This window comes from Aptenodytes patagonicus, chromosome 7 (genome assembly GCF_965638725.1).
Source record: "Aptenodytes patagonicus chromosome 7, bAptPat1.pri.cur, whole genome shotgun sequence".
In the NCBI taxonomy this organism is placed as follows: domain Eukaryota; kingdom Metazoa; phylum Chordata; class Aves; order Sphenisciformes; family Spheniscidae; genus Aptenodytes; species Aptenodytes patagonicus.
In genome coordinates this window covers 23,346,434-23,357,854 of record NC_134955.1, presented here as the reverse complement: position 1 = coordinate 23,357,854, position 11,421 = coordinate 23,346,434, and the positions used below count along the sequence as shown (strand labels likewise).

The 11,421-nt window shown below is 42.4% G+C and overlaps 1 protein-coding gene across 2 annotated transcripts; it reads left to right on the top strand.

Annotated features, from left to right (window-relative positions):
- The first annotated feature begins 281 nt into the window (after window positions 1-281).
- On the top strand, window positions 282-7,488 carry COMMD9 (COMM domain containing 9). 2 transcript variants are annotated; one of them, XM_076344373.1, is made up of 6 exons: window positions 317-382; window positions 472-597; window positions 1,156-1,295; window positions 2,076-2,110; window positions 5,560-5,663; window positions 6,490-7,488. In XM_076344373.1, the coding sequence occupies exons 1-6, from the start codon at window positions 332-334 to the stop codon at window positions 6,628-6,630; spliced, it is 597 nt and encodes a 198-aa protein (XP_076200488.1). In that variant the 5' UTR covers window positions 317-331; the 3' UTR covers window positions 6,631-7,488. The 2 variants fall into 2 exon arrangements, with proteins under 2 accessions (XP_076200489.1, XP_076200488.1); XM_076344374.1 differs by lacking the exon at window positions 472-597 and having other exon boundaries at window positions 282-382.
- The last annotated feature ends 3,933 nt before the right edge of the window (window positions 7,489-11,421 follow it).

The following is an 11,421-nucleotide window of genomic DNA, read 5'->3' as shown; positions in this document are numbered from 1 at the left end:
TAAAAAAATGAGCAGATTGGAGAGGGCAAAGGCCAGATATTTAGGGCTTGCCCTCGTCCCTGCTACCTCACTACCGATACTGGGGTCCCGTTACACTGTCGGGCTCCGGCCGCAGGCCCCGCTCGCACGGTGCACGCACTCCCACACGCTCCACAACGGGCGGGGGCCGCGGCTTGAGACCGCAATAACGCCAAGTCCTCGCCAATGGCGTGACTACAGCGCCCGGCCGCACCGCCCTCGGCCACGTCCCCGCCCGCCCCAGCTGACAGCGCCAAGATGGTGGCGGCGCGTCAAGGGGAGCTCGGCGCCCGGCTCAGCTGACAGCGCCAAGATGGCGGCGGTGCGGGAGGGGGAATTCGCCGCCCTGCAAAGCCTGCTGAAGGTGAGCGGGGGGGGGGGGACGGGGCGCCCGGCCCGGCGGCTGCCTCTCCCGGGCCGCGGCTGAGCGCCCTCCGCTTTGCTCCCCGCCAGGCGCCGTCGAGGGACGCCGTGCGGCAGCTGTGCCAGGAGTGTTTTTCCAGCCCGCCCGCCGGCCTCGGCCCGCTGGCGCAGCGCGCCTGCCCCGGCCTCGCCGCCGGCCCCGAGGAAGCGGAGCAGGTAGGGCCGGGCGGGGCAGCGCCGGGCCCCGGCGGGAGGGAGAGCCGCCGGCGCGGCAGCGAACGGGGTGCCTTCGGGAGTGCCTCCTCCCGCTGCGCGGAAACGGGGTGCGTAGGAAGGAGCGGGAGGACGGGACCTGCCCGCCTGGGCCTCACCGGGAGGGATGGAGGGGAGGAGCCGCCCGCAGCGGCGCGGGCGCCAGCACAGGTGTTGGCCCAGGCCCTCGGAAAGATGCGCGGCGCCATGGGGCACCGAAGGACCGCGGCCGCTGCTGTAACGAAACATGCTCGGTAAAAGCGATCCTCCCTGGGAGGCACAGCCCGGACGGGCCTTACAAGGGAGGCAAAAGGGAAGTGCATGAGGCGTGCGTGCTAGAGGACAGTGCGGACCTCAGCTCCTTACCTGTTATGACTGTCAGGCAGTATTTGGATGTCCAAGGCCCTGGTGGTGTCAGTCTCACTGCAGAAGCTGTCTCCCCTAGCTACTGAAGGCCCGTCCCGTGCTGTATGTAATGCTTTTCAACGCAGTGGAGCCCTTTCTCCTTTTCCTTTCCTACAGCTGGTATCTGCTTTGCACAACCTCACCAGGCACGTCGTGTACCATGGCTTGACGAGGGCAGAAGATATCCTTTCTCTCTTTCCAGAAAACTTCCACCAAAATCTGAAAAACCTTTTGACTAAGATAATCTTGGAGAATGTGTGAGTGCTACCCACCCACCATTTGCTTTCAGCTGGAAGGTTAAAGCCTATGTATCTGGTTTGTATGTGGATAGTTGGCAACATGCAAAGTCTTGTTTCTATGAATTTTGTGTGTGCCTTGGGCATAATCACACAAGCTGGGATGAGCAGAGTTGAATGAAATATGTCATATGAGTGGAATGGCAAACAAAACATAGCCATGGGCACAGAGGGTTTTTCCAAGAGTTTTGGAATGGGTGTGGGCCTCATTCACATCATGCAAAGCCCCTTTTATCCTAACAACTCAACTGTGTGGTGGAAAAATGCTACAGATGACAATAAAACTTAGAGGGCTAGATTTCAGCACTACAAAATCTGATTGGGTAGCATCTAGATGCCCGTCCACTTACCATCTTGCCTTAGGTGCGGAGGCACTGTATGCAGTAGAGCATATGTGAGGTGGTGGCAGAGGATAGCAGTTCTGCATGCTTGTACATCTCACTGCTTGGTAGCCCATTGCTTTGATAAAATCGGGGAGAAAGGTACATGCCATAAGTGAGCCGCACTTATAGAAGAACCAATAGTTGATCACCAATTTGCCTACCATTGCCCACCAGTGACAGCCTTTCCTTGGCACTCAGTAGCATAGGCAGTCTCTTTCCCCTGCTTACTGCTGCAGCCCTGGTGACCCTTCTGTCAGGGATAAGGCACTCTGAATGCTTTCCCTACCTTTTTTCTTTTTTTTTTTTTTTTTTCCAAAGCATTGCTGATACTGTTTTTCTTTTCTCCACTTTTTCACAGCACTGCTTGGAGGAATGAAGCACAAGCAAGTCAGAGTAAGTAGTAGTTCACATCTTGATGCAATTAATGTTTCTTGAGGTCATTGGAGCTTAGAATTTAGAATAGTGCATCACAACGTGTTTTCATAATGTAGCACACGGATACCCCCATTAGCCTTAGATGAAGCGGTATGATTGTGGCATCACAGAGCTTAGCGGAGGCCAACAAACTTGTATTCAGATCTGTGCTGCTATGCTAAATTATTTCCAGTCCTCAAGCAATTCCATTTAATGCTCAGTCTGTCACTACCTTGCGGAGTGCAGTGTATAGCAAGTGTTTGCAAAACTTTTGAAAGTGAAACACTCTGACCTCCCCATTCAGGTCATTAAGTGATGCCCATATTCAATAACTGTGCACTGTAAAGAATATGTATATATTGGGGAATACCTTATCTTTGCACATCTAGTAAATTCTGTGCATTCTTTCTCTCCACACATCAGGAAGTACACTGCATATATTCATAACTCTGCTTTTTCCTCACCTATCTAAACAGTGATGTAATTAAGGAATGCAAACTTTAACGATAGCTTCATGGGCAATGAGTTACATCCCAGTTAGGTGTTCTATGCAGCTACAACACTTTGTTTTCTCCCCAAGAGGTTTTCTTTACAACTGTAGCGCTTAGAGGCTTACAAATGAGAGCTGATACATAACAGAGTACTTTGAGGTCTGCATGGATCCTCTTTACCCTTTTTTTTGCCTGCAGAGGAGATAATGTCCAACAGCTAAACAGTATGGCAAGACCTGGAAATACTGTCCCTCAAAGTTCTAATGGAGTATAAATAGGGAGAACGAAGAAACTATTGTGTAATGCTAATATAGTAAATACAGCAGTTGCTTACACTAAACAATGTTCTAGTGTTACCAAGACACATAATGCTTTTTCCTGTATCCTTAACACCATCATGCATTAGAGGAAATGAGAGCAAGCATGACACACCAGCGTGACACACTAGCTAGGTCTTCACAACCCAGAAGCAAGGCTAGGTGTGTGGCTCTTGGAGCCAGAAGCTCTGCTCTGACGCTCATATCTTTGTATTCATTAGATGAATACTTAACCCTGTTGGAATGAGACTGTCTTCTAGGAAATGAGGGATTATTTTAGTATTCTATTCACGAAATATCTGACATATATTACATAGGGGCCAAGGCAGTGATTTAAAGAACAGACGTTCCAACTGACTGATCTATGTTAACATAAAAATGTGGATAGTTTCCTGCCCCTCCCAAACCACCAGCAATCAATCTTTGCAAATTAACATACAAGGCTAAACAGATGCATTATATGTTGTTGCAAATGCTGCCAAGTGCTGTCCCTGACAGACTGTGAACTGGAATTTGTTCCAAAAGCAAGAGCAAGGCAGCCAGTTCTGCACTGCCCCCTGGAGCTCTGCTCAGGGGAGGAGGAGGAGGAGGAAGAGGAGGGAGAGCCTTTCCCCAGATAAAGAAATTCCTGTAAGCACTGTTAGGAAGCAACTTGAGCATCTGGAGTCGGTAGAAAGGCTAGCGATCAACCCTTGGGGAGGAAACTAGGCATCTTAGGATAGGTGGAATCTAGACAGGCTGCAATTGCCAACTGAGACAGCGCTTTCCTTAGCACTTAACAGAGGTTTAGTCTTTGCCTCTTCATCCCCCTCTGGTACCCTTAAATAGTTGTCAGATAACTACTGACAACCAGGTTTGATAAGGCTACTCAAAGTTACTCAAACCTACCAAGCACCACAGCTGAGATTTTAAATTGAGTTTGAGAATAAATGATCACCTCCCTACAGATCTTTTATGGGGTTGGTCCTACATTTTGTTCAGAGTTCTTTGAAAATCCCTAGCTGACATAAACAGGAACAATGTTTCTTCAGGCATCCTGTAGCCATTTATTCTGACACAGTTACAGCAATTGAGCCCCTTAGCTGCAAATGCCCTTTTCAAACTGAAAGGGTTTGTCTTTGTTTCCATGTCCTTAGTGTGGACTTTCTAATTTACTGTTTTCCCTAGGAAACTGAATGCTGCACTTTCGAACACAGAAGTATAGCTCAGCTCTTACCAGAAAATGGAGTTGAAAAAGGTGCAAGAGGTGTTCCGAGTGTTACAAATGTGACAGTACCAAAGTGGGAATGACCTGTTAAACTGCACCTTACAACTTGTTTTCTTTACATATGTTTTAAACAAGGAATACCTTACAGATATTTTCCAAATTTCTGGATTCTGGTGGTAAATTGTGCTTTAGCACTGGGCAGTCAAGGGTTCAAGCCTCATCTTTTAACACTTAAATGTTGTTATCTGTTTGGATAAGTAATTATGCTTTCCTCCGATTTGCAGTTTGTGTGAGAAAACACATGTAAATCTGAGATGAAAATGTCAATACTGTTTCTTTTTCTGGGTTAAAATGTATTTTTTTTAATGAAAGTAGGAAACTTTGTTTTGTTCAAACAAGGGGGAAGATATCTGCATGCCACCCATCTAAATATCTGCCTCAGTTTCACTTGAATATATTCTTCAAATGTTCCTTGTATTTATTACTGGCAGCTGAAAGATGCTGTTGAAAAACATTATGCTCCCAGGAACTGACAAAGAGCACTTGCAGCCAGCCTGTTGGTGCCAGTGTTTGTTGGGCGAACCTTAATCTCAGCTTTTATGCCAGTTTGCACGGTGCTTAGGGACTCCTGAGGGTTCATAGTGCAGTGAGCTCCATTAAGTACACACCATCATGAGAGAATATCCCCATCTCCTCTCTGCAAGGAATAGCTGCACAAATTTCTTGGCAGGGCAGCCAAGTCAGACCTGTCCTCCTTCCCCTGGAAGGCTCATGGGCTCTCCAGCCCTGAACTATTGATGTCAGTGTTGTACCAGACTATTGAATGATTTCTGTTAGGCTACATCTAATTAGGATGATATCTTCAATATTTTTAACAAATTGGCAGGACGTGTGAAGATTGCAGTTTACCAATACATATGCTGTACTGCAGGATGCTTTGGTTCACAGGTTGGGGAGCTTGAAATAACATGTTTTATACTGCTGGATTTTAAGAGCATTCCCGCGTGCTTTCTTATCGGTTACAGAACAGAGCAATAAGCATGTAGGTCCCAGAGCAACTCATGATGAAACACTAGTTGAGTGTTGCAGGCAGCAAGGCAGGGGATGAAGAGGTGGAGAAGATATCTTACTGCTCCCCTTCTCCCAACTGCTTTGCAAATTTACCTATGCTTGTCTTGCACTGTACCATTCTTGCATGAGATGGGAGAACCCTGTTTGTCCTTCCGGGAGGAGGCCTTTAGAGACTGGCTTATTGCAGAGTAAAAATGTTGTGAAACCATGTAGTAGCACTAAAGTTGTACACTTCCCAAGGCCAGAAGTGGAGAAGCATGTACCTGGTGCTAGTCACAGGTTCCAGGGTCTGGTGTCATCATGTGCTGCCAGGCCTAACAGACCCATTTTTTAATCCCTTAGTCTCCCTGCCTCGGCTGGCCGACATGGACTGGAGGGTGGACATCAAGACGTCTTCAGACAGCATCAGCAGAATGGCAGTCCCTACTTGCCTACTTCAGTTAAAGGTAATGTCAGTGGCTGTAAAGGATATAGGATCAAAATAATCAAGTCCAACACCTGACTTACAGTGGTAGTGCAAAACAGTTCAGACAGGCATCTGGTGCTTGACTTGCCTGGTGGGCAACTGGCAGACTTTCTCAGAGATTATCTTTGAAATACCACAGAGCCTGGGAATGATGTGTCTGATGAAAGCCCTCTTTTTCTTGCAAGGGAGAGTTTTCTTTGCACGAGGATGTAAGAAGGCAACATGTTTGTTCCTGGTCACCATTGTTCTCTGCAGAAAGAAAGAAGATAAATTATTAAGTCATCGCCCTTTAAGCCACTCATCAGCATGTTTAGCTGACTGCATTAGTTGGGAAATGACTTTTGATTACTAGTAACTTCCTTCACTGGCCACATCTATCATTTGGGGAGTATAGCTAAACTTACTGCTTATATTCTACAGAGTTCTGGATCCCCCCAACTGGTAAAAATGGGGTGGGTGGGTTTCAGAGGAGGAGGAAAAATATCTAATTTCTGTGTGTGGGATGGGGTTAAGTATCCTATGTGGTATCTGCTAAGATGCTTTTCATATGGATGTGGCTTCCTGCCACAAGTCTTTTCAGAATTTTCCTATGCTCATGGCAGTATATGCTTACTTGCACTCTGTCAATGGGAACGCACTTCACTAGCGAGGCACACAGCTTAGAAAATGTGCCATGGTCTTTCAGGATGGAGCTGGATGCCAAATTTAAAGCATTTTTCTTTATTAAACACTGACTTTTGTAGTGGCACTGGAAAAACACATGAATGAATTTTTCATACAGCTAATATCTGCATTCCTATTTTCAGATTCAGGAAGATGTTGCCTTATGTGGAAACAGTCCTGTTCTTTCTGCACTGACTGTGGAACTAAGCAAAGAAACCCTGGACACTATGTTAGAAGGTCTAGGAAGGATCCGGGACCAACTTTCTGCCGTTGCAAACAAATGAATACTCAAGGGCATGGATTCCAGCAGCGAGGAAGGGAAGTATTCTCTACGTACATCTCTCATAAGATGTAACGTAGTGTACATAAGATTGCAGCCTAGTGTAACGTTTTCTGTTTTAGCAAAACAAAATTAAAGAGATTTCTTTATTGAGTTAATAAGATAGCTTTTGACAAGCTAACACTTAAACATTCCTTTGGTCTGATGCCAAAAAGTGTTTTCCTAATATGTTGTTGAACAAAAGCTGGTATCTATTTCAGAAAAGGATTTGAGGGCTCAGAGCTTGGCTTAATCACAAGGGTCATAACTGGAAAGAGCAAATAGCTGCAGCCAATGAAGCAAGTGCTATCTCCCTACCCTGAAATTAGGATCTAAAAGGCTCAAGCTGGTTAATGGGCTGCCTTCCAGCATTAGCAGACAAGGAGGGTGCTTCTCTCTGGAATGTGTGTGTACTGAGGTGCACGCTGGATGTAGCACTCTCCCTCTCAGTGAAGCTCAACCATGCTGCAGATTGTTATTACAGGATAATGCTTTGAAATAGGGCAATTATGCTACAACACATTCCCTTCTGATCAGCTTCATAGCACCATTTGCAAAATGACTAGTCTGAGCATCTTTAGCAGCAAGTAATTTCCTCCTTCTGTTTGAAAAGAAAAAAGGAGTTCAGATTATTCATATTTGGGTTTATTGGACTCTGGGCTTTGCCTTCGCCACACAAAAACCAGACTAGGAAAGTAAAGAATTGATGGCTGTTCTCTGTACTGTAGGAAACCCTTCTGTGGCAATATGTGCCTATACTTCCCCAAAGTGTTCTGTTATTTGTTTGTATAAATCTTCATTTAATTAAAAAATGAACTGCTAATTGATTTTGTGAATCCTTTTCAGCATAGAAGAGATGTTATCCTGGGTTACCTCAGCCTCTTTGTGATGGTGCCTAGTTTCTAGGCTGTTTTAATGGATGTTCACATTTGTTGCTGAAGAGGGATCTTTTGTTTCCTGTTCAAATGGATTCATCTTTTAAACTGTCTTCTCTTCATTATAATACAGTTTCAGGGCACCTTTTTACATGGGCACCAGCTCTGTGCAATATTACAAGTGATGACCCTAACCTAAAACTTTATAAATATATGTGGATTGAAGGTGTGGGGGAGTCAGTGCAGAAAGGGAACAAACTTTGGATTTCTTTCTGATGAGCTTCTATAATGCTCCAAACTGGAAGACTGGATCCTAATGCTTTGTTTCTGGCAAAGTCCCACCTTTCGTAAAACATCTGGCTCTCCTTCAAGATACAAAACATTGTCTTTTGTGTTTGGAAACATGAAATCATTCAAGAAGTGTGTATAAACTACAGAGCTTTGTTAATTAATTTTATACATCCCCACAGAGTGCAGGCTAGAGTATAAGTGTAAATGAAGCCTGTGCCTTTAAAAGATACTAGTGTAATACAGCTTCTGCATCAAGATGAGATGTATGACAAGTCACTTGTTAAGGTCTACTTTGAGCAAAGATTGTAACACTTAATTCAGTATCAAGGTAAACTGGTAAATTTCATATATAATAGGGAAATCTGAAAGGAGAAGACGGATATTCAAGAATCTGTTCCATAAGATTCAAGCTGTGAAAAACATCTGAATTCTCCAGTTTGAGGAAGTTTTGTTGCCTTTGCAGCCTAGCCTTAAAAAAAAAAAAATCTCAAATAGTTTATATTGTACTGTTTATTTTAGAAGGTAAGAATCACTGAGGAGATAGATAATGTATAATGAAGTACTTGTAGTGTTAGAGGAAATGGCAAATAAAAGGTTGATAGAATGAGGAGGAAAAGATTACTGTTCATAAAGATGACATAGTAGGTAAACACCACGAAGTAGTTATTTAGGGTTCAGAAGAGCAATAGTAATAGAGCAAATGAATATGAAGTACCCATGAATAAATTTAGCTAATGTTATACAAAGCTTCTTAATCCTAAGAGCTGTGATTCCAGGGAATAATTTATTCATTATTATAAGGGCAAAATCCTAAGTATACTATAATTGTGTATACCTGGTATACTGCCTTGCTTCTGTATAACTGAATTCCACTCCATCTCTTTTACTTTCTGGTTACTTATTGATTCCTCTATGAAAGTATACTTTCACCATATAATACCGGCAGCTCAACATCATCTATACATTGAAAGTACCATGTAACCCTTTTCTTCTACCCAATGAGATCTTAAGTAATACCAGACATTGTATTTACCAGGTATACTTTCTGAAGTATAGTATAACACTACAACTCAATGAAATTCTGTTCATCTCACATGGGTGATGCCACCAATACATTTTATCAACACTATCTAGGGGTATTTTATATAATTTCACTTACAAACTACAACACTAAGAATAGGAGTACGTCAATGGCTGGCAACCCACACATGGAGCTTTTTTCCTCCATTCACTCATTGTTGGAAAGAATGGGGAAAAGGAAGTGTGACACAAAATAGAAAGATGACTCCCCTAGACTCAAAGTGATAAACATAGTTGGTATTGGAATTATTTTGAATTATCAGGGTCAGCAAAAAGATCTAAACAGGTTTTGCTACTCCTGAATTTTTATACTGAGGCAGTAATACGGATATTATCTATCAGCTCTTCAGTAAAGAAGTGGTTATAGTGAAGAAGATGATTAAAACAAGTTTGGGGTGTACTGGTGAAAGTATTTCAATCAGAAGTTTTAATAGTATTGCAAAAATCACCGATAAGACTTCATTTTAGGCTCTGATCAGCTCTAGCAAAGAAAGATGAATTCAAAATAAAAGAGGTATGGGACATGACTACTAAAATGATCAGAAGAAAGTGGAAGCTGCTACAGAAGTGGTAACTGGAAGAATTTTGTTTGTTATACTTTCTGAGATGAAATATAATAAATGGTGGTGTAATTTATATGCTGCAACATATGCAACAGCAGGGTACCAGATTAATGAATAGAAGTCAATACACAGAGGAAATCCTTGAGGTAAATACTGAAGTTATAGTCAAAATGTTGTAGGGCCTAATGAAATGAAGAACTGATAGTTGCATGGAGTTCTCATACAAAATCATTATACAATTATAGAATAGTTGTAAAGAAAGACTTAAAACTGAAGACTTTTCCAGTGTCAGAGTGGTGCTATCTGCAGGTAGCTAGAAGTTGCTCATGGAAACTTAATAAAGAGGGCTGTCCACTGGATCAGAGGCATGACAAACATCTGATGACTTCAAGGGGTATATCTCAAGTCATTCTGCAAGAGGATAGTGGTATTTTCTAGCCCAAGATTTAGGAGGCTATGAGAGCTTGCCTTCAAATCTTTGCCTAAAGTGTTAGGTATTTTCTTGTTGGCTTTGCCACCTTTGCCAGAAGAGCTGAGACTGCTCAGAAAAAGGTATATAAACCAAGAGAGGCTGAGTAGGACTGTCATCACCTGACCAGCAAGAGTACTTCACATGAAAGTCCTGCTTATGGAGACTGCTACATAGAGAGAGAATAATATGCCTGCTATTGCAGGCAATCATATGTGATCTTTTTCATAAAATGATTGCTCTCTTAAAATCAGTTAGATTTTTATCCTCCCTCCACATACTGCTGCAATTTGGTAGGCTAGCCCAAATGTATTCGGCACTACTTTATTATCAGCTTGTTCCTGTGCCCACACTGTCCTCTTTAGCTTACTTCTCTCCTACCTTTCCATTTTTCCCTCATACTTATGAAGCAGTGAAATCCCGCTCCACTTTTGATCGCTAAGCCTAGTAAGCTCTGTATTCCGTGCCTTTCAGCATCGTAGTGGCCATTCTTCACATACAGTTTGCATCTCCCTTAAACGGGTTCACCACAATTGTTCATTTCTGGAGAAGAATAGTCCAAGGACATTAATAGAGCTGTCACAGTATGTGAATCACCTGAAGGAATTCCTCCTCCCAGAAAACCACAAGCCTTCATTGTGAAGTGGAGCTCAAAAACTCCATCTTCATTGCAGTATTTGAGGAATAGAAAAAACACCTCTTACATGTACACTGTTTATCAAGTGATAACTCAATTACACTATCACAATATTACAATCACAATTGTAATCACTATTACAATATCACAAAAGAGTGATAAATTTATTTGTAAAACAGAAGTATGCAAGTTGAATTCAAGTTGTAATTTCACAATTTAGACATTGTGTTGGATCTGACTGTGTCGAAGTGTTGAAAAAGCACTTAAAACATTAAATCCTACTTTTTATTATTCAAAACAAAATTTTGCTTCCTCTTACTGCAAGAAAATGTGTACTTTAGGGTGTTCAGGTTATAAAAGTTGTATAGATGTGATTGAGAGCAAGAAGAACTTAGGAAGAAAATACCTTTATGATTCATAGCTTCCACTTCAATTAATGATTTTTAAACATTGGTTTAAAACAGTAGAAGACTTTATAAGACTCATGATGGTTTGGTAAAGGTATAATAGTTACTCTGTGTTTAAGTTTTGGGTTTAATGTGTGAAATTTACATATTCAAGCTCTTCCAAAACTATTATCTATACAAAGTTTTTGCTTTGTTATAACTGAGGTGTTATTATTTCACTTCAAACAAGTTATTTCGTTACTAGTAATCTGGTTTAGAATTGTTTTGACTTAAGTAAAAATGTTAACTTTCAATTTGTTTGGTACCTAATTTTCACTGGAGAGTTTATATTTATCAATATATATGGGACCCCCTGCCCAGATTAGGACTGAAAAAGGCTTTTTTGGCAACAAATCTGTGATAGATCTCATTAAGTGAACAACATCTCTCTTAAA

Excerpts from the sequence above, each read along its gene's own strand:
- COMMD9 (XM_076344373.1), top strand. The coding sequence starts at position 332 with ATGGCGGCGGTGCGGGAGGGGGAATTCGCCGCCCTGCAAAGCCTGCTG. Across the intron at positions 383-471 it reads CCCTGCAAAGCCTGCTGAAG|GCGCCGTCGAGGGACGCCGT; the intron begins GTGAGCGGGGGG and ends GCTCCCCGCCAG. Across the intron at positions 598-1,155 it reads GCCCCGAGGAAGCGGAGCAG|CTGGTATCTGCTTTGCACAA; the intron begins GTAGGGCCGGGC and ends CCTTTCCTACAG.